Genomic DNA, 25,898 nt, shown 5'->3' with positions numbered 1-25,898 from the left:
AGACGTTACTGGCTTTAATTTGTGGACTGTTTACTGACAACAGTAACAGTCTGACAACAGTAAACGGTAACAGTCAACAGTGATCATTTTACATAGATGCAGATGTCAAGTGAATTAAAGGATTTTTATTCATTGCCTGCACACCACAGTAAAAAATATGTGTGTCTAATGTGAAGGGAAGTGTTGAATTACAAGACAAACAAGTTGCAAAAGACAATAACACAAAATTTGCAATATAAAGAAGACAAAAAAACAAAATGTGAATCCTTGACATCTGTAAGACTGACTGGCAGGAAGACAACTTCCTGAGTTTGTGTAGGCTACTGATGGACTAAAATCATATAACTCACATTTGCATAAACAGGTAGGCTAAATCCTCCATAAAAATAAATGGGAAATCAAATCAAAAGGGAAAGGGAAAAGGGAGTATGCCACAGAGCCATTGTGTGAGTGAGTATGGGTTGTGTGTTGAGAGGATGGGGTCTGTCCTGTGCAGGTCAAAGGAATAGCATTGAGGTAAATGTGCTGCTGTGAAGACTGAGTCGTAAAACAAATGAGAGCTCTATAGAGCATCAGCACCCTGAGATCTCCTGCTCATAGAGGCACTGACACAGCAATGTGCTAGTGGAAACAGCACAGTATGCACCAGAAAGCCAAATGACCTCTAAAGACATTACCTCTGGTGGTGTGGGACATTATCGCTCTGCTGCCTGAAATGAGCCTCAGATTAATCTAAACTAAAGCAAGCCGAGGATGGGGGATGGCTGGGATGGTGTACAGGTTTTTCTGCTAATGCATTATTATTACGCGCGCGCCCACGCACACACTCTCATATTCATGTGTCCACCTGAAATTGGTAATAGTCGTCCAGTGAATGCTACATTTTCACGTTTAAATGTGATTTTTGATTCTTTCATAACGTTTCAATTGTCAACATGAAATTGAAATCTAAATGCAAATTTAGACTGATATAAAAAAGACTCCTGTGTGGTATTTAAAAGCACAGAAAAGAAGCATAGACCCGGAGGAGGGAGTGGGTTGTAGCGAATCAGCGCAGCAGACACTGCAAAGCGCTGCCTGTCACCTCCCCTCCGCCGAGCTGTCAGTTGACAGCAGCACACATGAGCCTCAATGCTGCAGACGGAGTTTACCACCCGTTGACTTTACGTTTAAGTAACTGTTCCTCTGCGTTTTAATTCAAACGGGGCAAGAACATGACAGGATACACCCCTGTCATTTCCACGGACTGACCGCAAACGCGCAGGAAGAAGGCTGAGCCGCTTGCTACTTGTGTGAGCTGCTATCTAATGTTAATAGTTAGCCTGCAGGCTAACGGTAGCTAGCTGGTGAACGGAGTCCTGTACTGCTTTGTGCCGTCCGTTGGCTAACGTTACATAGCTGGCTCGCTAGCGAAGGTCGGAGGGACTAATGTTAGCTGGTTGTCAAGAGCGTTTAGTTAGCCGTTCAGCATCATTAATATGTCGTTTTAATTATTTGTTTTAAGGCTGCGTAATAATTTTTTGTTTTACTTGTCATTTGTCACAGGGCTATTTTTCCCCTGTCCTATACGTTATTTAATATTACAAAATTTATCGTAGATGTTTGCTAGCTAGTAAGCTACTCGGCTATGCTAACGCCAGCTCAGTGAGACCTCACATCGCAGGAGTGCGGAGAGCTCCAGACTAGTCGAGGAAGGAAGAGAGGTGACTTATGATGTGGGCTGAGGGAAGCGGCGGACTGTTAGGCGAAGGAGAGCAGCAGTATTAGCTTTAACACATCGTAATTTCCTCATATTAGTCATTGTCGAGGTAGGGCCTTAGCGTTAGTCAAGCTGTGTTGGACGTTGGCTGAAGAAAAGAATTGGGGCACTTTGATTTGCGATCTGGCTAAATGAATAGTATCGGTATTACTGAGTCGTGAGCTGGTGGCCACTGTGCCCGCTTCAAGGGAAGACACTGTCAAGATTATCGCACAGACTGCAATAACCATCCAGTTTGCTTAAAGATGGCTTCGGCGAGCAGCATTGCCGCAGCTATTGCGAGCAAAACGAAGACCAAGAAAAAGCACTTCGTTGCTCAGAAAGTGAAGCTCTTCCGTGCCAGCGACCCTCTGCTCAGCGTGCTTATGTGGGGAGTCAACCATTCGGTGAGTCAGACCATCTAATGTCCATATGATGATCCACAGTTATGTCTCCCTCGACCCTTTCATGTGCCACATTAAGCCTGAGTTGCTGTCAACTACCAGCCTTTGTGTTATTGTAGTTGATTGACAAATAAGAGATGACAGCTGTCCAGCGGTTGGCTATAGTGCTGTCAATGTAAATGTGTGACTGGCTGCAAGTATGCTGGACTCGTTCAGCAAATTATGTTAGCTTTAGTAAGCTTTGAACAGTTACTGTTTGCATGATATTATTATTGCATGATTTTGATGTATGCACTACTAATGTATACGTGAGTGTGTGTGTGTGTGTTTGAGCAGGGAACTCTTCTTCTTTGGCTTCCTGTTGTGCACATGTAGGATAAGCTCCTAGGGCTCTGTGTCATGAGAGAGCAGATCTTCCCATGCAAGACAGCTTATCTCTGCTCTCTTTCTCTTCCTTTGCTGAATATTTGCACTGGGCCAATACTCATATGTTGGAGAGAGAACAAACTTGGCAAGCAGATGACATACAAATATTTCTGGCACCAAATGTCAAGTATTAAACCTTTAACCAATTGTTTACTCATATTATTACAACACACTTAATGGTGAGATGGAGCTCGATCAGCAGACTATGGCATATCATCTGTAGTTCTTTCAGTTCCTTCACTCATGCAATCTTGTTATTAATATGTAGCCTCTCCTTCACCCTTTACTGATATTATTTTGAGTAATCATAATGGTTATTACAGTAAAGCCAGCCTGTTTACTGAACGTTTTATCTGGTGTTTTAGCTTAAGGAGAGCTGCTTTCCAAAGTGTAAACAAAAGGAGCTAAGCAGTGAGTGAGCAGCAGCACTCATTTATTACTTTAGTACACAACTGTCTATTTATATGTTAGTATGGAATTGTTCCCGTGGCATGACTAATGGTGTAAAAGATGACAATAGTATAGTTTATATCAAATAGAAAAGAATTGTGGCCCTTTGATGAATAGTGCTGCTCTGCTTTCTTTTCTGCTATTTATTCATGTCTACTTGGTGTTGTTGTGTGTGGCAGTTAGCAGACAGTATGAAACAGTAGAGGTTCCTTTTGGTACGTTGAAATTTGTGACCACTGTGACCACTTTGTTGATGCAGTTTGGCATATCTTCTCATGACATTAGAGACTGTTCCCTTTGACATATAAAATATAATTGCAGTTTTTGGCTAATGTGCCAGCAATTTGCTCACAGATGATTTAGCCTCTTTTGAGCTGTGTTTGTTGTTCCATGTTGCTTTGAGAACCACATACTGATGTACTAATAACCGCACCTCTTCTTTTTTTTCTTTTTTTTTACATTTTAACAGTGTTAAGAGGTAGTCTATTTTGTCTAACTCCATATCTCTGAATTGGGTTGAGGAATCCTGGGGTGTGACTGACACACAGTACTGAGGGCACATTGACAATGGGGTCATTGCTGGCTGAGCATGTTAGCTTTGTCAACTTAGACAGCATTATTTGATTTTTGGCCCAATGTTAAGGGTGGAAGTTTAGTGTGGATTATGCAGCCTCTAGATAGCCAATGTATGTGAGGCCAAGACAGCTAAAGATCCAAAGCTGTTTTTCTGTATCTAAGCTGTAGTCTGTAGATAGATTACCTGGTCACCTGGCTGTGTGGTGTTAAGCCTGAGGGGGCAAAGTAAGATACACAAGAGGTTTACCTCCATGCAGCTATGTAGTGCTGGTTTATCATGCATTTTTGAATATCACTTGAAATGTCTGAGAAAGATGAACATTGATACATTGTCCACTTACTTTAGCTCATTTCATTATGTCATCAGCTATATATCAACTAGACTGACATCCTAGAAAGCACGCAAAATCCTTCCCTGTCAACTATCGGTTATATACTGCAGTGTCTGTCAAGACTGCCAATGTGTTTTTTTTAATTAACTTGAAATCTTAATTCAGAGTTGAATTGGCATCATTTAGATCATCTAGTTTGTTCATTCATGTCCGATAGAGTGAGTAATCCAGACTCGTATCATAAACTTCCTCTCTCTGGTTGAGGTGTCTTAGAGCTGTGGACTAATGGGCCACTGACTCTCAACCATGAAAACCTACACACATTTGGAGAATCTACATGTTCAAACTGTTCTCTTGGATTGCATAACAGAGCAGGGCTGCCGCCAGCACGTTTCCTTCTTATGCCTTAGGCTATGTCCCCTGCTGTTTTTCTCATCACTTGATAAGGCACTCTGTTTCTCTCTTTCTACCTTTGGCAACATAAAAAAAGACATTCCATGTCATGTCACCATGTTGAGCCACGGAGTTACTGCTAGTGTGAAGGCTGCTGTTTGGAAGTGCTAATGTAAGGTTACATTACAGCATGGAGTTTGTAAAAGTAACCTCAACCTGTAAATAACAGGACTGCAAAGGAATGAATAATGGGGGAGGCCTGCAACCAGACTGCAGAGGCAACATGCAAACACATGCACATGTTCTGCAAAATGTAACCCCCACCCCCTCATATCAACTGTGGCCTATCAATCAAAAGCATCCACTTTGGCTCCTCCTGAAAACCACACTTAATACAGTGTTATTGCCCTGGGAACACAATGGTGAAACTGAACCTGTAAGTTAGGTAAGAAGTAAGAAGGTAGGCTGGTCAGACAATACAGAAGAGCCACAAATACTACCTCTCTATGGGTCTAATGATGCAAAAATTATGTAGAATGAGTCAAATGGAGTGCCAAGATGCATAGAAATAAAGATGTTTATGTGGCCCATGACATGCAGTGTAAGGCACGAGAATCATTCTTGTGTAATGGCTGAGAAAAGCCAGGGATACGCAAATTTCTTTGTGTGGCAAAAGGTGTGTGGCAGCTTACTGAAAATAACCTTGGTTGACAGGTAGCCCATTTTTACTAAAATTCTACTTGCATCCGTTAGAGCCTGAACAGGTTACACAGCTTGTGGCTTTACAGAAATTGATTGGCATTCTACATGATATTACAAATAAACAATAGGTCTCGTCTCTGGGATCTATTTTTTGCTGTACTGAGTTCACAAATTATGATTGGGCTGCCTCAAAGTGTATTCTGTAAATTTTATTTATATGCTTGTGAAAATAGCCTTTCAAATATAGCCCACAAGACCACCCAGTTAACCAGCTTTGTATAAGTTGTATCCTGTAATATACTGTATATTCTTCATGAAAGTAGTGGCTCTCACATACAGGTAAAAAAACCTGTAAATCTTGGCTCTGTAATACATTAACACTCTTGTCAAGTTTGGGCCTGAAAGTAGAATGATTCTCTGAATGAATCCTATTAAAGACAAAACATCCTAGGGATTAATTAATGGCCCATTTTGGCAACTTCTGCAATGGGTGAATGTTAAAAAAGCACAGCAGGAACACTCCAAAGACTGCAGTCCTAACCCTTTTAGTTGTGTTAACTTGTAGGACCAGAAGTTTTGGGACAACGCAGACTATTGCAGGATTTATTGACATGGATTTTGGCCTGAATAGCATAGCCGAAAATACTGAAAGATACTATCTTCCCAGCTACCATAAACAAGCTAATTCTAAAAATATTTTAAGGTGCCGAACACCTTGTGTCAGGAGTTTTGTTTCTTCAGTTGAAAATGAATCTGAATCAGCTTCACCTTCACGTAATTTGTGAATCTATAAAAGGAATATAGTCATGGCTTGCCTGTCAGTTCTTTCTGTAAGCCCTTGGTGTGTCTGAGTGCACCGTTGGAATAGAAAGGTGTTAGAGTGTGTTACACTGATGGTTTTTGAGTAGATTTCTGGCTGGAAAGCTGCATTGTCACACTTTAAGGCACCCACTGTGTAATCATAGCTTTGAGTCCAGCAGCTCCTAACCTGCTGTTCCATGTCACCTGTTCCTGTCCTTTTAAAGTAAAGACGATAATTGTGTAGAGTTGATGTTCCACATAGCTTGTAACACATTTTGCTTTATTGTTATTAAGTACTGTGCCACTTAAGAGACCTTTTCAAATAAAAACAGGCCTTTTAATTTCATACAGCAGCACAGGCTGAAAAGTGTGAGTTGGTGGAAAGTAAGTTTTTATCAGTTTCCCTCTTATCGTAAAGGAAATGGAAATGGTTTTCTTAGAAGATTTTGTATTGTTTAGGCAAATCGTTGCGAGTCTAGATTTGAAGTCTTATTTTGGCCTTCTCAGGTTTTGCTTTTTGTTTTTCCTAGTGTCACTCCTTTCTGTACCTCCATTATCCCCACCCCCCTGCCGATTCATTCACTATTTGTGTCATCCTGTCTATCTGGCTCACTTTCCATCCCTGTCCCTCTCTCTCCCCTTTCTTTGCTGTGTCTTGCCTCTCTGTCTGACTCAGAGTAGCTGTGTCTGGTTCTGTGAATTGCATAAGAGGGGGATTCTATAAATATCTGTAGGAGTGACCTACAGCTAATATGTTTGATGATTATGGGTGAGAAAAACAGAAAAGCTGGAGCCTCACTCCCTGGCACCCTGAGGCAATGACAGATAGAGGAACTTGGAAGCATCTTGTGGTTTTGTTCCAGTGTGTGTCTCTAAAAGCCTTTAAAGAAGACATTTCTTTCTTGTTTGCTCCTGCATACATGTTTGCATGCATGCAGGTGCCACTGCCTACTTGTGTGTGTGTGTCCTTTGCCACAGAGTCACTGTGCCATGGCACACTCCTTTCCCAAATGTGATGCGACATATTGCTGAGCAGCTTGATTCACCCAACAGGACAGGTCATATACCATAAGCCTGTTTGTTGCTCAGTCAGACTAAACCACTATATCCTTTAATAGCTGTCCCTTCATTGCACTGACTTCACAACAGACTTGCTGAGCTGTCTGCGTGTGTGTCTATGTACCTGTTGATGACACCTGTAATTTCTGTGTCTCAGTCATTAGTCATTTAATGTTTCAACACAGATAGGAGCTTGTTTGTCATAAGAAAACTCAGAAAATGCTGATGTTAATTATACACTCTATAGGTCTACTGCAATCTAAGACTTGGAAACACCCATTTCCTTTCTTCAGCACTTGAATGTGTGTGATTGAGTGGCTGACACTGACCAAAATATACTTGAATGAGTTGTTAGTGTCTTATGTGAGCGTAGACGTCTCACAATACAAGGGATGACTACCATAATCGTTTAACGGCACTGCAGGTGACTTACTCAGGTAGTTGGTTGCATTCGTCCAGGGCCCTATTTCTCTCTCAGTTTCTCTCTCTCCCCTTTCACTCACACACACAGATGCAGCAGTCCTTTTACCTTACCACTGCTCCACTTTTATCATCAGTGTGTTCTCATTATGGCTGACCTCTCTACACTGTGGTTGTCAGCAGAGGGAGGAAAGGGAGTAAGGGCTACCTCTGACACAAGTTGCTCCACAGAATTAAGGCCATGGCCACATTTTTAGCAAAATTGTGAGGGCCGTGATTGTGAATGTGTGTGGTTTAAAGCAGAAGCTGTACTCACGTTTCTTAGAATTTAATTTAAAATGTCCTCTAAAGGCATTAAATACTGCTACATCAGTTATAAGATTAATTGTACATAATATACATACAATTAAGGTGTTTCCCATATTGCCAAGGTACTTTTACAATTAAAATGTTGCAATTTATAGTTGCTATATAAAATTTAAAAAAAAATATATAAAAGGTATTGAAATCGTTCTCTTTAATTGAAATCATTCTCTTTAACTGTTTGAAACAGAAACATTGCCTTACGTACATGTGCTTTATTAGACTTTTCCTTGAGATTTCACATTTATCGGTAATTAAAATACTTAAATAAATTTCCCGTTCTCTACTTTTTTATGTACCCACCCTATTTTGTGTTCATTCCTTTTTACGGGCTAGCCAATGAATCCCTGATACACACACCCAGACACCACTGTTGTACTGTGTTTAGGTTGGATCCTAGTATAAACTGTATTCTTCTTTATGTGGATATTGTTAAAATTACTACATACTATGAATTGTTCTGGGATTCATAACAGGTCAAGTGATGATGTAATAGCCTTGTTAATTGGTCAGTGAAAGGTCACGTCCACACTCAATACAATCTACTACAGCTGTATGTGACCTTTGATACAATCTACTACAGCTGTATGTGACCTTTGATGCTCACTATCAGACTGTTAAAGGACAAATCCCCATTTAGTTAGGTGTATCTATACACTGCATATATGATTATCTTTGTGGTTTATGAATATCGCCTTTCATGTAGTGGTCAGCAAGTATACCAGTACATAAGTTGATTAAGGCTCAGTGGTTCACCATTCCCTAAAAGACTGATGATGTTCAGTAAGTGCTTTGTTGTGTGCGTGTGTGTGTGTGTGTGTGTGTGTGTGTGTGTTGGAGCACAGCCTCTGCACAGCCAAATTGCAAAACCACATTCCCTCCTAATATAGTTACACCTCTACATATTGATTAATTGCGTGTTCAGTTTGTCTGGATACACTTTAATTAGAGTCACTTAGACTGTAATATCGTGTAAATACTGTAGGCATAGAGGAAGTGCTCACTAATGTGTCATGCTGTCTAGGTGTCGCTTCTTCAGATTTCTCCCACGTAATTGACAGCTTGACACTCCACACTTGGATGACTCCAATGGAAAATATTCATATAATGATGCTTTTCTCTCTCTCTCTCTCTCCCTCTCTCTCTCTCTCCCTCTCTCTCTCTCTGAAGATTGCATTGAGGCAACCCCAGTGACAGTCTAATTCAAAATAAACCCACAAACTCAAGACACATGAGGGTCACAAATCCAAAGAGCAGACTTGAGGATTCTTGTGTTTGTGGCTGCTTTGTGGCATTGTAGAATTATGGCTTGTACAGTGAGAAATTAAAGTACATGTGATGTACTGTTAGTAAATAGGGATCCCAATTCTGTGGACAAGATGAGGACCAGGCATTTATTTTTATCTTTCATTTATTGACACTGACACCACAGCATTGTAAGCAAGTGAACCATGGAGCGCACAATATAGCAGCAGCTACCAGTTTTATGTAGTGATATATCAGCAGGCCATGCAAGCATTGGGTTTAAATTTCATATGTTTTTATCGACATTTTGCAGAAATAAAATATTGTATAAATAAAGACTGTATCAGACAGTTCGAAGATATTGAAGGACTCTGATTGGAATGGGTGGCAAACAAATGTAATCTTTGACCTTTACTAACAAAGGTACATTTTAAGAGGAACTTGACAGAATTGCCACATCACTAAAATAACTTTTTACACTGGTGACACATTCTAGTTATGAAGTCAGTATTTGAGTTATCAGAAATTAGAAAAGATAAAAAAAAATAGCTTCCCTGTTCATTGTCAAATCTCTCCCTCCAGGCTTCACATTCTGATGGCATGCCTGATTAGTCTTGCTTCTTTCCCTTCTAACTTTGGGAGAGTTTTGTCTCCAATCTAATAGTTTCTATATCTTGCACTTAAGAAATGACTCAATCCTTTGAATTATTAGAGCTGGATTTTTTAACCAAGTAAAGGTGTTACAATCTCACTGCTGTCAACACTATCAGTGGGCTGTCATCTCCTAAGAGTGTGTCATCTCTCTGTCATTGTTCAGAGAGATAAGGCAATGCCATGCTGCTGACAGAGCGCGCTCTCTTCACCAACTTCCTGTCCAATGGAGCAACAGCATACACTTGCTTCACTCTGGGCCGGAAAACCAGTCTTCATCACCATGGAGACAAACAGGAAGTGGTGGTGTGAAATTTGTCTGCAAGTTTGATAGCTGCAGGAAGATAAGCAGATATGCTGGAGGCATCTAATTAAACAAAACGTAAGAGCTACACTATGCTCAAGATAGAAATTATGACAAGAGCCAGCACATAGATTAGTACTACACGTTATTTGATGTGGATTAAGTACTCCAATTGACGGTCAGGTCGGAATACTGGATTAGCCACACCTCCATGTCGGCACTTGCAAAAACATTTAGCACCAGGGCAAAGCCACTGTGGTAAAAATCAGTGCTGTGCCTGCTATCCAAACCACAAAATGGTACATAACTCTCAAAAGCATGATTTGTGAAAATAGCTTAATACAATTATCTCAATCAGACTCAGTCGTGCTCTCTTTACAGTTTTTTTAGGGTAGCATGAATTTAATTGCAGGGACAGGAACATTTGCCACTAAACAGTAACTGTACAAACATGGGTGCAGAAGTGGAGTTTGGAGATATGTCAAACTGATGCAGATCGTTTTCTGAGCCTATTCCTTTATACCTCTTTTTATCTGACCAATGTCTTCACCCCATTTTCATGCGGGCACGATGTGTGTCAATCATTTTTATTGCTGTGACATGCATTAGCATTCAGTGCACTAGTGTCCTCGCAGACCTGTGTGTGCTTGGTAAGGTCAGGCATTGTCTCTCTGCCCTTGTGTGAAACACAGCTTTGTTGATTAGGCGACATCTCCCCACTGAGAACCCAGCATGCATCTGTGCTATAGCATCACTGTGACGTCTCTGCCTGTCACACCAGGGCACTGAAACATACTCGGATATGGCATCTGTGGACTTGCATCCTCTGCTTGCTCTGTCTCTTTAGTGCCCTCCTTTCCATATTTTTTTCATATGCTTTCTTCTCTTTTCAGATTTTCAGATGGGGTTTTTTCTGTCTTTATCTCAAAGGTTTCCTTCCTAAAGGTTCTCTCCTGCTGTTAATCTATCCTCTGTTAATGATGCCCTCTAATTCTGTGTTCTCATGCTTCTTCTCTTTTCTTTTCCTTTGCTTAAAAAGCTTACAATAATCCTAGAGGATATTTAAAGTACAGGGATATTCAGTTTGAATTGTAACTCTCACCTGTAGTAAGACGACATCAAAGTGCCGTACGCAATGTAAAACAGCTTTGTTCTTGAAATGCTATTATGCTCAATTTGGGCTGTGCTCCTTAAAGGCAAAATTGGAATAGTGTACAAAGGCAGACCTTTGCCCATCACTGGACGAGCTTTTGCAGACTTCAGCATTAAGATTTGTTTTACATTTGACCAGTCAAGCCAGTGGGTCAGAGTTCTTTTCTTTTTTTAACCCCTTTGTATTAATTGATGAGTCCTCATAACAAACAGATTGAAACCATTCTGTCAATATAAGCTTTACTACATATAGCTTTTAGAGTGTTAGTCTGGTATATCTTGAGTTTGTCTGATAGGAAATGTTCAGCCAACCTACTGACTGCTTGCTGCCAGCTCCTCTCTTGGGCTTAATTGTTTGTGCTTTTAAAAGTGAGCCAGTTCTATCCACTTCACTTGGAAGTTGCCAACAAACAGAACCTACAGCACTGGATTTATATTATTTTCAACGAAGACACAATCACCTCCACGCTAAAAATAAAACTATTTTAACTAGCACAGTTGTAGTAATTATTATTAGTAGTAGTAATTCATTCTGTAGTAATTATATATTTGCTCTGCCATATTTGTGCCGCTATCTGCACTGCTGTCAACATCCTGAGTACCATCTTATCTACCTGGTGACAAAAGTTACATCAGTCATAAGAGTGGATCAGTGGCAAAGCAGAAAGGCATAGATTACACACTCGACCATTGACAGAGAGTTTAGAACAGAAGCTGTTTGGGGAACTAGCCTCAGATCGCTGACTGGGCAGTTAACTCAATGTCTTACAGACTATTCAGCAATCCTTAATGTTCACGCTCTAGTTCTAAATACAGCAATTGGGCCACAGGAATATACTAATTTGAGAGGCCATAGGATCAAGTAGATTCTCTTCCAAGATCAACCTGTTAATCATAATCAGTCGGTAGGCATACGCTAGCTGTAATCATCCAATTTAAAACCTTAACCATACAGTGTATTGATAATCATTGAAAATCAAGAGCATTAATATCATGAACATGTTTAAGGCAAACTATGTTAAAAAAAAACCCATACTTTTTAATGGCCACCTAAAGTATGCCAAATGCTTTCATGGGTCAGGTACTATAGAGGAACACACACGTTTCGTGATGAATGTTACAGTCAATCAAAGTTTGAGTGTTTGAGTTTATTCAGTGCACCTATATTACAAGTGTGCTTGGTGGAATGACAGGTTATTAATAGATTCACGCAGCCTGCCAGCACCCCTGCCTGCAGCCAACAACGAATACGCAAGCACACACACACACACACACACACACACACACACACACACACACACACACACACACATCATATTTGTATCAAGCTGTGCCTGAGTCATAACAAATGTCAGGTCTACGTATTACAGCAGTGTGACGCATGGCCAGCTCCAAATGGAAACTCCTGTAATGTACCTTATGTGTTTGAAGCCCTGCTGTTTATTCAGTGTGCACAGTTTTTTGAAGCAATCTGTAATTTTGCATTTTGTGGGATGGCTATCATGACGTTTTAAATGTACAATCCATCATAATATAAAATGTTAACAGTCTAACTCACCTGATCACCCACAACGACGGTCATACGTAAGACTCAAATATGTCATATGACATTTTATAAACATAACCACTCTGGAAACTTGTGTGGTTCTTTCAGCCAATGGTTAATTGTCCTGATTTGTTTGTGACACATAATTTATCTGAAAAGAGAGTAAGATGTGAGCATTGAAAAGATGAGTGCACCATTTTAGTTAATGACAGACTCACCAACTGATAGAAACTGAGAGAAATATCATCACATATAGAAAAGAGTGATTATCTGCTCTTGAATCATAAACGCACTGAAACTAGAAGATTAGAGAATAGCAAAGCATCAGTGACTACAGGATATTAAGATTATCTTTCCTGGAGGAGTGACACATAACCCCAGCTTTCACTCATACATACATACATTTCATCTCTCTCTTTCATCTCTTTCGTCTTTATCTGTACATTGAAAACACCTTGAGGCTTCAGTGGCTCTGGCAACATTTCCACTTGCCTTTCCCCTACAGCTGTCCTTCAACCCTGTAGGCTACATCATCCTGAAAAACTAATCTGTAAACTGCTCACATCACCAGGTGTTCTGTGCCGAGGACTGGTATTGATTGATGGCCCCAGCCAGAACTCTTGCCCTGAATCATAAATTAGCCCTCATAACTTGTCATCAGGCTGCTTTGATTGGGGGGGGGGACACCACAGTTTACTCCATTACCTCAGATGTTGACAGGGAGAAGTGACAATAATTATTTGATTAGTTTTTGTGCAGAAAGGTGGTGAAGTTTAACCTACATTGACTGGCGTCTTGGCTCTTTCACCCTTTTGCCAATACCTATACTGAGTATAGTCATGTGAGCATTCATGTGAAGTTATGTGAAAGCTGATCTTTGCACCAGTCTGTAGAAAGATGCACTTAATTGGGTTTGATAATAGTGCCTTGTGAAAAGGTTACATGAATTGAGATGTGAAGCTCACAGCCAGCAGGTTGAATTTCTATCTGCAGAATTCCTGTGATGGCATTTTTAAGATGTTAGAGGAAATATATAAAGAAAACGGTAATGGTTGCAAAGCTCCAATACCAGGCTTGCATCAAATCAAGAAAATAGTCCATGTTTTACCACTTCAGGCTCTACCTCTGCATTTACAGCGATTCCTTTCAGTGTTGATCCCACTGATCACCACATTATGCTTATCAGTGGTAATGATCGATGATCTTGGCTAATTTTTCCCCCTCAGTATCCCGAGGCTTTTATATTCTTAACTTATAGCATTTCTAATGTGACATGTGATTTTACTGACGATGTTTCAGACTGCTTTGTGTTCCTGGATACATCACTCATCCCCCTTTTTATTCTTCTCAGATAAATGAGTTAAGCCATGTTCAGATTCCCATCATGCTCATGCCAGACGACTTCAAGGCCTATTCTAAGATCAAAGTGGACAACCACCTCTTCAACAAGTAAGGTCTTTTTAAGTATATTATATATTATATAACTGTAAAATATATGCTTTTTTCATAATTCTTTGAAGTAGTCTTTGGGACCTACAGCATGTCATAAACTATGTCACTTGTGTTTTCTAATTTTTGCACACACAGGGAGAACATGCCCAGCCATTTTAAGTTCAAGGAGTACTGCCCTCTGGTGTTTCGAAACCTCAGAGAGAGGTTTGGCATCGATGATCAGGACTTCTTGGTATGAAAAGCCCAGCAACATTACAACATTACTACCTCTTCTGGGACAAATATGTAGTTTCTTTGTAGTACTAGATGAGTGTGAATTGCCACATACAGTTCCAGCTACTGTAGATAGTAGGGTGATTTAACAGGCAATACATTATACTTAAATGTATCTAAATCGTGTGTATTTAATGAATGTAACCCCTTGGGGCTACACTGAAACACAAGACAAATTTGATCAGTCTCAACTAGTAAACTGTTACTCTCTTGCGCTTTTTCCTTTCCCTCTGTTGTTTCAGCCCACTCTTTGACTTCCTTTATTCTCCACTCTTCCCTAGTAAATCCCCATTCCCAGTGCAGGCAATGAGTTGGCAGTATTTGGAGGTCATCGTGTCCCAGCTCAGTGCAGCTGTCCTTCTCACATGTTTACATTAGGGTTCGGCTGGCTGCAGTGAGTGGGCAGTTGGGGGGTGTTAAGACACTGGCCAGTCCAAAAGAATGTCATGACATTAAACTACTTTCCTACATGAGGCACTAGTCACATTGTGGTCAAAAAGGTTTATTGGTTTGTGATTTTTTTCTTTTTGCCCTTGCTCTAAAACCAGCCTGTTAGCATTATTTCTAATTACATTGGTAATATTCCTCATTATGGCCAATGGATACCACCAGCTGCAGGCCTGCTCTTTTGATGACATGCAGCAGTAACCATTAGTTTTAATGAGCAATAACCCAGTATTAAATTAAGTTTTGGGAAGGTAACTGAAGTGCAAACTGATTAACCTTTTTCCCCACATTATGATAAATGCATGGTGGAGAAAAGGACTAACTAACGCAAAAACATTAGGATATTACTTTGAAAGCTTTTCATCTCTGCCAGCCTCAGGCGAAGGGCCTCTTAAACATTTTCAGCCTGTGACACAAACCACTCCAATGTTACACCAGGAAGTGTTCATGCTTTTAAGGAACCTCCCGAAACAAAACTGCAACCAATTTTAGGTCTAAACACAACAAAGAAAAGCTGCTTAACAGTTGTTTCAGGTTGCACCTTAAAGGATAGTCCTCACTTTGCAACACAAGCAATAGATGCTATGACTGGAAGAGGGGAGAGTGAGCTGAGGGCAGAGGACATGTGGAATTCTTGGAGAATGAGGCATTGAGCCAGGGGTGTTGGATCATGTTACTTTTGAGCTCCAAAGTCTGGGCAGCAGCTGTTTGTGTCTGTGTGTAGGTTTGAACAGGCAGCAGGCGTAGGGGTCAGAACCCCACATGTTTAGACTGGAGAGTGGGAGGTGGTCAGACAACAAGAGCGTAGATGTAGGACATGTTGTATTGTGGGATCCATTCAAATACATTAGAAGAGCAGTTATTTCAACCGACTGAGAAAATATTTATTTAAACATAAGATGTCAATATGGGCTCTGACACATAGTTAAATAAGCACTCTTCAGAAATGTTTTGTGTATTTAGTGAGACAGACCATTCAAAAAAGCAAAATACGAGCACATTATCTTGGCTCTCTGAAGGCAGAGCAAATAATGCATGTGCAAGGGTTGTCAAAAAGTCAAGATGACAAGCTGATCGCATCTCAGTGTGTACATCCTGATGAACATAATCATCAGTTTTCCTTTCCGTCTTTGCCCTGTGTGTTTGCAGAACTCTCTGACACGCAGTGCTCCCTTGAACAGTGAGGCCCAGGGACGGAGCGGGGCCCGCTTCCATACCTCTTATGACAAACGCTACGTCACCAAGACCATCAGCAGTGAGGATGTGGCCGAGATGCACAACATTCTAAAGAAATACCATCAGGTGATAACAGCCTTTCTTACAATAATATATCATTTCTAAAACCTTGTGTCTTTGGTATATCAAAATTAAAAATAAAACCCTTTACTGAAACAAACACTAATCCCTTAGAGGGACCACAACTACAGAGATACTGTCTGAATCTCTTTTTGTATACCTGCATTACAAACTGACACACAGGCCTACAGCACACACTTTTCGTCTAGTGGCACAGTGTCAACATTAATGATGCCATTTTACAACTTTTGATATTCCTCCCTCTCTTTTGGTAGTTCATCGTGGAGTGCCATGGCAACACGCTGCTGCCTCAGTTCCTGGGGATGTACCGGCTCACCGTGGATGGAGATGAGACCTACATGATTGTTACACGCAATGTTTTCTCTCACCGCCTGTCCGTCTACAAAAAATATGATCTCAAGGTAGGTGATCAGAAAGGGCTTGAATACTAGACTAAATGATGTAAATCTAATCTACAGTTGAACTACAACAATCTCTTGTTACCACTCTTTTTTTTTTTAGGACTTGTTTTGAGTGATCATCTGAGCCTTTAGTGCAAAAATAAAAAGAATGTAAATGTTTTTTGTGTTTTATTGCCCATAACAGGCCTGTTTGTAGTTCAAATATTTTTAAATATAAGTCAAGCCAAAAAATCATTTGGTTGTATGTTTAACATAACAGGCATTATCCATTGGGTAATAAGTGATCTAAAACAGGGTTTAGAGGGTTAGGTAACCAGTCTGAGAACAGAAAGAAGCTGTTTTAAGCTGCCATTTCGTCTAGCATGCCTAATTGGGTGAGCTTCTGTGTTCAGACATGCACAAGGGTTATGCGTATCTGCAGGAATGAGTGTAAGTAGGGTGGTGAGGGGAAAGACCAAAGCAAGGCTTTCCAGTGTTTCTAGTGACAACTGGGTTCTGGAGAGTAATTTCCTTTTTTTGTCTATAGGGCTCCACTGTGGCAAGAGAGGCCAGCGACAAGGAGAAGGTACAGTCACCTGTTGTGAGCCAGGATCCACTGTCCCACATACCCACACAAGTTTACACCTCAGCATAGGCAGGGCCACTTAACCTTACTCTATGCTTTTAATAATAATATAAACTCAGAACAGTTAGAAAGAGGAAGAATGTCATACATTTACAAACACATCAAAAGAAACCGCCAGCATGTTGTTAAAGCGTCTCTGGAGTAGTTTAGGCGTTCGTCCGTCGTCTGTCTCTCAGAACTGATGGGCTACAAGTGTATCAATCCACACCGACATCACATTATTGCATGTCAATGCCACTTTTTTGTCAAGCAAAGTTTTTTCTTGTGCACTTAGTGAAGCAATCTCCCACTTCTATATGTTGTGGAGGAAATAAATCTAATGAATCAGTAGTCATAAACAATGCCCATTTTCTTATTTTGTTATTTTTCACTTAGCATACTCAAACTATTTTTGTCCATTGAACAGGCCGCTGTTCTTTCAGCACATCAGGAGGTGCATTGCTGAAAGGACAGCTGGCTCTGAAGACAGTGGAGGTCGGAGTCAGTGGGGATTGAACAGATGGACTCTTCCGTAGCACTTGCGCACCGCTGACATCTCGATTCTGGTGTCATTTTTGTGTAATGAACAAGGGCAATTACAAAGTGTTCAGAAACATTTTTTTACAAATAGATGAAACTTACAATTGTCTAGCTTTCAAGCAATTTAATCGCTGATGCCTTGTACTGAAAATGAGTCAGTTATTCTGATTGAACTCCATGTCCATTAAAAGCCATGTGGACAATTATAGAGAGAGAACAAACTGTGTTTCCAGTGGTTTCAATAACCAACACAGCTCCAAACTATTCCAGGCTTACTGTCATCCCCTAAATGGCCCAGACAAACACAACTTTGGTGTCTGCTTTTCTTTCCATTTGGATGGGGATGACAGTAGCAAATATCCATCTCCTTCAGTTAGCACCTACTCCATCACCCCATTCCCTTTCTAGCCCCTGCACGCTATTTGTGTCTCTTTAATTTGCTTCATCCCCTCTAACCTCGCTTCTGCTCTTCCATTAGTTCCCCTGCTTGCTGTCTGTGTGTGAAAGATTGAGGGTTGTGTGTGTCTGGGTATGTGTTGGTTTTAGAGTTTTATTCAATCAGATCTCTCATGTGTACGATGTGTTTTCTATGTAGCTGTGTATGTGACTGGGCCATGTGTGTGTGCAGTATATGTGAGCAAGAGATTTAATGTGAGTGGCAGTGATGGAAATGTTGCTGTTTGTGTGAGACTGGCTATTTTGAGTTTTTGGTTCTTGGCTGCTTGGACAGAGTTGCCTGTCAAAAATGAATTGTGTCACTGAAATTGCAAAGGAGACTGATGGTTCACTATGCTTCCTTTTAGAAATGTATTAGCTAACAATTAGAATGGATATTGCACCAGATATAAACAATATGTCTTTTATAGATCAAAGACTTTGACCTTTTGAGTGATGGAAGTTGCTGACGGTGTCCTTGAACGCTGTGACTTTGGTGTACTGTTTCTTCAAACTGTCAGCTTAGCAATATTGCAAGGGTATGGTTGTCCAAAGTGGTTTTTTTCATTGCATGTCTCTACATGTCGCTCTGCAAAGGTTTGTTTGGCCATGAAAAAGGTTTTTGTATAAGAGTGTCACAGTTTTGACCCAGAGGGCTTTGAACTTTCCACCAGGTTTTATAGGGGCTTAATCGTGGGGCACCATGCAGTGAGGCATGGAAGACTTCAGGGAATCCCCAAACTAAATATAGCCGACTGTAAATGGAAGAAGAAACAAAACGTTATTGGGGTTAAAACAGATGAGTGGAAAAACAAAGCAGCTGAGGATTTAACACACATGTGAGCCTACTGTGTGACCTCTTTTTGGTCTGCAGCTCAGCTGTGTGTGAAACACCATTTACAGTCAAGCAATAGAGATTGAGAAGCAACAGGATACATTTTTGCCAAGTTAACATGAATGAAGATGTTATTTTCCACCTCTGACTCACAAATCATAACAAGTTGTTGCTGTTAGTTTGTGGGGAGGTCTGTGTTTGTTTTACCTTTCAGTGAAATGCAGCTAATACAGTAAGCATTATACAGTAATTGCCCCCATGGTGAAGCCTTTCACTGTTTTTACTCACATGTAGAATACAAAATACAGTACATGATCACACACATACATACTCACACCCAATTCACAACAGGTCTGATAGACATAACTAAGGCTCAGACATCAAAGACAAGGATCTGACAAGACACATGCTGGTTTCCCCACATGCAACACTTTTGTACATACACACACACAGAAGTTCCCCCCTACAAGTGCTCGTTGGCTATGATTAATGTGTTTCCTTCAAGTATGTGTATGTGAAAACTACACTCACACACACTGCAGTTGGTCAGTAAAATGAAGAAGGGTGCATCATGCCAAATGAAAGAGGAAAATCGTGTGTTTTGTTCAAAAGGTACAGTGTGTGTGAAAAAAAAGAAAACAGAAGAAAAGATCAAATAAAGAAATTGCTTCATACACACAAACAACAAGCATGGCAGGGTTCTCTCCTGACTGCATGACCGTCTCCCTTTCATGCATGCGTCTGCATGGTATATAATGTTTTTCTGCATCTTTTTTGAAGTTACATTATTTCTAACACATTCCGATGTGTATGAACACCAGCCCCATTCTGTTGCACATTGTGGACATGTTCTGTTCTACCCACATATGACATGTATTTTTCTTTTCATAAAATACATTTTGCGGTTCTTGTAGCTGCTGTCTCAGGGTTTTGGCTATCCAACAGCAGCAATTGGCTTTCTGACACATTTTATGTACAGCATTTTACCAAGCAGATGATTGGTGGGTTTACGCGTTAATATTTTTTACTCTCAAAATTACTCTCAACTAGAGCCCAAACTAGGTACATTTGGTCTCACTTAGGGCCATCAAATCATACTAGTTACCTTATTTTACTTGTCCATGACCCATTTAGGACACTCACTATTTAACAAATGGAGGTGATTTGTGCGATCGCAGGATTTGTTATGTTACCTGGAAAATGTAGAGGTTGTGTTTGTATGTTATTAGATAGCAACTGGTCCTTGGTTTGTGGAATACCACCTGTCTCCAATAGGTCTCTGCTCAGTGGCTATCTGCTACAGTTGTTTGTTGTTTTTGTTTGCTCTCCTCACTCTCCTCACACCAGCACCGGCTGGTATCTCCGGTGGGGGCCCATGGCTTTAATGTGTTGGTATGACTGAGTGTGAACCATCTTGATAGTTTATTAGTAGCCCCTTATCCAGTAATCGTAAGCCCTTAGAAGTAGTACCACACCTGAATAGATGTTGGCAGAATACAGGTTGGTAGAATACAAAATGAGTTTACATTTGTTTCCTTGCTCTTCGTAGTTCCAGCTCCTAGTCTCCTTAGAGTAGCACCGCCAGGCTGCTCCCTTTCTCTACAAGGCGTTTATGCCAAGAAACAGTCATAATACCAGTGTAGGCAGACCAGAGTCATGTATGCATACATAGAATATAACTCATTTAGGAAACATTTTTAGGGACAGTCTAAAATCCTGAAATGAATCCCTGAAACAAAAATAATAGTATAGAAATAGTATAGCTGCAAATTCATTGCACTTATTTACATCGTCACTGGATGAACCTGTTGGACACTGATATACGCTTTCTCGATCCAGCCATTGTTAAGACATCTAAGAATTATAAACCTCTAGTGTGGTCGTACGGATCTTTCGCGTTGATGCCCTCTCCAACCCTCTACCAACTTGAAAAAACAATTGTGTTCTGTTACATTTTAAACACTTTGCCTTTACTTCCAACTTCCTTCCTCCCTTCCTCTCTCCTTTCTTCTCTCCTCTCCTCCACCCCTACCGTCCCTCCCTCGCTCCCCCTTTTCTAGCAGCCGCCCCAACCAGAGGATGTGCCCCCGCGGCCCAAATCTGGTAACGTTCAGCAAAGGCTGCAAACACTGCGGATTGCCACGCGCTTTTACTGCGCCATGAAACACGTAAGAGATGTAAGAGAACCAGGGCTCATATACCAGGCATGATCTATTAAACCAATCTTATTTTATTGTTATTTTTTTTGTACGGCCGAGCATTTTCGTTTCCTCGTCTTCGATACACTGTTATTTAATGGCCATATTTTGCACACTTTCCATCCATTTACAGTCACCTTTTGCTCAACTCAGCAAGTTCAGTTTGAGTTTTGCCAGACAGTTTGTTTTTGTTCCCACCATTCACTCAACGGCACCAACATGTATCTGAAACACTGGAGAGCAAGAAGTGGAAGAGTAAGGCGGCGGCATAAATGGGAAGGACACACTGCGTGGTCAAAAAAATGAATAAAAATCAGGAACCAGAGATGGAAAGAGAAAGTACATACTCATTACATTGCTGGAAAGAAGATTCATTTCAGAGGAGAACTTCCTTGCTTTGTTGGAATTTTTATTCCAAATTATCGACTGAAACTAAGTAGTGAGTTACACAAAATGTTACTATGTTCTGCAATCTGTGTACGCTAACCACAGCAGTGATAAAAACAGAGGACACATTTTGGTTTGTCTTCTAAATTGGTGAAGAATACTTTCTGAAGATTTAAATGCAATATGTAATAGAGCCTGTGATGAGGAGAACCTGTTCCTTAAAGGCAACAGAGGGCAGATAAGATTTCCTGCAGTCAAAACACTTAATATATTATAATAATGTGATTCTGGTCAGTTTTTTAAATAGCAACAGCTTTCTGAGATAATAAGTGTCAGTATTGTTGTCATCCTTGAATGAGTATGACAGTTACCGTTGTCTGTTTGTTTCTAGTTTTGGGGGACATTGCCTGTTGTTTCCAAAAGATAGTCCAGCATATGACAGCCATAATGGTTTTAGATATGCTGCTTTTAGTATAGACGAAGCACTGGTTTGGTCATCAAAGGGAACATTTGATAAAAACATTTTGTTTTCAAGAGCAAGTTATACAAGCAGTTAATTATGCATAAATTCTATACACAGCTTATAATGTGTGTTCACACATAGCAATGCTAAATAAACACATGAAGTGCTGGATTCATGTAGACTTGCACATAGCTGATATGACTGCTGATTTGCTAGTACTAAGTATTGGATGACAATTCTACATAAATAACATTTTAATAGACTGTGACTGTTCAGACAAATTCTGCTACTATTTGTTACAGTCAGAGCTCATCATATACAAACTGCATATCACTGATGTGAAACCTGCCGGTGGATGTTAATCTACGCCTGACCACATCAGTGGGAATATAACTGGATACAAAAGTCTAGGAACACCCCAGTGTAAGCATACAGATGTCAGAGACAGCAAGACGTCAACGTTGTCAAAGGCCAAGATCCGTTTTCTAACCAGCTGACGGAATACCGAAAAGAAATTGGACTCATTTTTTTAGGCTGGGGAGAAATACACCTGTCGCACAGCTTCACAAGGCTCATCGATAGCCCATCCTCTCTTCCTGCCTCTAATAAATATTTCTGTTTTTCTATTTACTATCTCAATGTAGTGTCACAAAGAGTCACATTTCAGTCATTGTAATAGAGAAAATCAATAACAGGCCAACTGATGCATGAATCCTATGCATGACTGGGAGAAAGCATAAGACGCAATGAAGCGGTTAGAAAGACTGAGAATGTATGGCATGGAAATAAAAGACAGCTGAAAATGAAAGCGTAGAAAGATGGATGAATGCAAGAGTTGAGGTGTCTGTTTAGGCGACAGGCCTGCAAAATGCTTTCAGGTTATGTTCACTCTGCAGGCACCGTACAGTGCGTTCTCATTTACTTTTTTATGTCGCATCTATATTCAGTCTAGCAAGTTGTACATCCCATATTTATTGCAAATTGGAGGTCTATGTCTGTATATATATGTGCTCAAATGTCCTATTTTGTGATATGTAATCCTGTCTTCATCTGTGTAAAGGTGTAATCTGTATGTGTATGTATGTGTGTGTCAGTGTGTGCTGTCCAAGCTCATTCTAGTGCTACAAAGTGCTGTTGTGTTGCTGCTCTTCTCCTGCTGCCATAGAAACACTGTAGTAGCTAAACTGCTGCTGCTGCCCTGTTACCACATTTCCTGCTCTCTTTTTCCTCAGTGACTCAGAACTAGGCCCCCGTCCCTCCTCACATAACACCTCTTCCCCCTACAGGTTGCTGGCAGTTCTGCAGCAGCCAGGTTAAGAAGAAAATTAATCCCTGTAGTTAGATAAATAAATAGGAAACTCCTTCATTCTGCTTGTAGGCTGAATAGTGGAAATCCGTCACAGAGATACAGTACGCTGGCTTTTTAGAGTTACATAAATAAGTTTATGTTAGATGCAAAGTGCAGTCTGGTTTCCAAGAAGCATCTTAGATGAACAGTGTTTGTATGATTTGTCTCAGGGAGGGATATACTCTACTATCAAACTGATAAGAACCGGATGCTTTTCGGAGACCAACAAGGACGTTTCATGGCTTTGAGTTGGACGTCCTTTTTTTTTATGACACAAAGTGTATGGATCTACTAGATGCATTTAAAAAGCTGTCCAAACTTTTACAGGTGCCACAAAAATACTGAATGCCCTGTGTTTCATGGTCTTGAGCAGGGAATACATTTCACTGTAAACAATATTTAAAATATCCAAATTGGTGCATCAGATGGATCTGTGCCCTGCTGTGAGCATGTTGCATGCACTGTTTTACACAGTCAAAATCATTTAGCTTGAAAAGAGGTCAGCCTTGGTTTGGACAAGCCTGTAACTTTGTTAGCCAACTCATTTTACCAGAAGTATATGTTGTAGTTGGCTGAATCAGACAGGCTTATCTAACAAACCACAGGCTCAAAGCCTTGTTTATGTCAATGGGGTATTTCAACATGCAGGGTTGTCTTGTCAGGCAAATAAATGTAAACACGGAGTTGACTAATTTCTGAGATTAGAATTCATCTTTGTCATGCATTTTGAAATACCGTTTTCTTCTAGCAAACAAGACAGCCATATGCTATCTTTTAGTCCTGTGTAATGACATGTAAATGTGTTCAATTGTTCAAAATGTTTTTTAAGTATTCTGGGGAAAAAGGATGAAGAACACTGATGCTGGTGTAGCTTTTAGTAAATATTTTCCTTCTAGTCAATTTTTGACCTTTAGGCCAAACATCTCAAACAATATTCAAATACATTCGAGGATTCAAACTTTGTGTGATTGGATGAACTGATATTTATGGATACAAAAACATTGATGTGAGCACCAGAATTCTGTCACATTTTTGCCCAGGTCTGCCGCCTACAGTACCATGCCTCTCAGATTTGAACAGCCTAGTGTTGTGGTTTTGACTGTTGTTTATTTGGTTGCTAATCTCCAATACTAATGGGCAGGCCAAGGAGCTACCCACCTACAAGGACAATGACTTCATCAATGATGGGCAGAAGATCTACATTGATGGGGAGAACAAGAAAATGTTCCTGGAGAAGCTCAGGAAAGATGTGGAGGTATGTGTTATGACTATGTTATGACCGAAACTGACACTAACATCAACATTTTGGGGTTGAATCACAGTTTAACAATCCATACTGCGCTCATAGCTTTTAATGTATTCAATGATCTTATGTAGCAAGATGTAGCTAACTGTTTACATGTTTTGAAGTAGGAAATCTTGCTGTAAATTACAGGAAAAAGCCCATCTTTCCCTCAATGTTCCCTGTCTGTATTAATACATTTCCTCTTTCTCTGGCTCCACTCTTGCAACTTGCCCCTCCTTTCTCCCTTCTTCTTAAACACGCTCCTCCCATCTCCTCTCTTGCTTTTATTTCCTCTACCGTCCAACCTTCTTCCATCGTCCTCAGTTCCTGGCCCAGCTGAAGCTCATGGACTACAGTCTGCTGGTGGGGATCCACGATGTGGAGCGAGCCGAGCAGGAAGAGGTGGAGAGCGAGGACAATGAGGCCGAGGAGGAGGGCGAGAGCGACGGAGGGGGCATTGGAACGCCCCCTGACAGCCCCAGCAACACCCTAGATAGCACCAAGCCTCTGTCACCTGGAGAGTTTGATCCCACCATTGACGTCTACGCCATCAAAAGCAATGATAGTGAGTAGCCAAATGCATCCCTTGAAACGTGAGGGTTGTATTTAACAACTAAATAATAATAACAGTACTGAGAGCTCCCCCTACTGGGTATTGTAGTTCTCATTCTAATTGTCAAACCTGCTGCTCAAAAATCTCTCAAAGATTTTGTTTGTCTTATTTAACAGCACCTGATTTTGCCTCATGATGCTGTGCAAATACATTCAGACTCTCACTCAAGGTGCATTTGTTTTAAACTACAGGTGCTCCCAGGAAGGAGGTTTACTTCATGGCTGTCATAGACATCCTGCAGCATTACGATGCCAAGAAGAAAGCTGCGCATGCCGCCAAGACTGTCAAACACGGGGTATGTAGCTGCATATAAGAGCTATTTAAATGGTTCTGTTCAAAGGATAAAGACAAACTATTGATAGCAAGACAAATACACTGCATGTTGTGAATGACCGTTGTCTCTGTGTGCCCCTCTCCAGGCTGGAGCGGAGATCTCCACAGTGAACCCAGAGCAGTACTCCAAGAGGTTTTACGATTTCATCACCACTATCCTGTCATAGCCTCCAGGAGCGACAGGGGGCACAGAGGCACATGGGAAAGGGAGGGCAAGCGGGGAGCAATGCGGGGAAGAGAAGTGACGGAGAGGAAAAAAAAACTTTGAGAGGGTGAATTAATAGGGTGCTGTGATGGGCTTTGTATCACTCTCCCTCATCCATTCTCCTCATCCCTCCCTGTTTGTTTCTCTCTCTTTCAGTGGGGTGCCACGCTCTGCAGCTAAAAAAAAAAAACATCATTCGT

The 25,898-nt window shown here is 40.7% G+C and overlaps 1 protein-coding gene across 3 annotated transcripts; it reads left to right on the top strand.

The window, feature by feature from the left end:
- Positions 1 to 2,004: 2,004 nt before the first annotated feature.
- Positions 2,005 to 25,898, top strand: pip4k2aa (phosphatidylinositol-5-phosphate 4-kinase, type II, alpha a). Of its 3 annotated transcripts, XM_070928059.1 has the most exons (10): positions 2,005 to 2,145; positions 13,914 to 14,011; positions 14,150 to 14,246; positions 15,884 to 16,036; positions 16,306 to 16,452; positions 16,979 to 17,017; positions 24,404 to 24,517; positions 24,872 to 25,112; positions 25,352 to 25,455; positions 25,580 to 25,898. In XM_070928059.1, exons 1-10 carry the CDS (start codon positions 2,005 to 2,007, stop codon positions 25,658 to 25,660), a joined length of 1,215 nt encoding a protein of 404 aa, XP_070784160.1. In that variant the 3' UTR covers positions 25,661 to 25,898. The 3 variants fall into 3 exon arrangements, with proteins under 3 accessions (XP_070784160.1, XP_070784161.1, XP_070784162.1); XM_070928060.1 differs by lacking the exon at positions 15,884 to 16,036; XM_070928061.1 differs by lacking the exon at positions 2,005 to 2,145 and having other exon boundaries at positions 13,932 to 13,988; positions 14,181 to 14,246.

This window comes from Enoplosus armatus, chromosome 21, assembly GCF_043641665.1.
Source record: "Enoplosus armatus isolate fEnoArm2 chromosome 21, fEnoArm2.hap1, whole genome shotgun sequence".
Lineage (NCBI taxonomy): Eukaryota > Metazoa > Chordata > Actinopteri > Centrarchiformes > Enoplosidae > Enoplosus > Enoplosus armatus.
The sequence above is the reverse complement of the archived record's forward strand: the minus strand, read 5'-3'. Positions and strand labels throughout refer to the sequence as shown.

Excerpts from the sequence above, each read along its gene's own strand:
- pip4k2aa (XM_070928059.1), top strand. The coding sequence starts at position 2,005 with ATGGCTTCGGCGAGCAGCATTGCCGCAGCTATTGCGAGCAAAACGAAG. Across the intron at positions 2,146-13,913 it reads TGTGGGGAGTCAACCATTCG|ATAAATGAGTTAAGCCATGT; the intron begins GTGAGTCAGACC and ends TATTCTTCTCAG. Across the intron at positions 14,247-15,883 it reads TCGATGATCAGGACTTCTTG|AACTCTCTGACACGCAGTGC; the intron begins GTATGAAAAGCC and ends GTGTGTTTGCAG.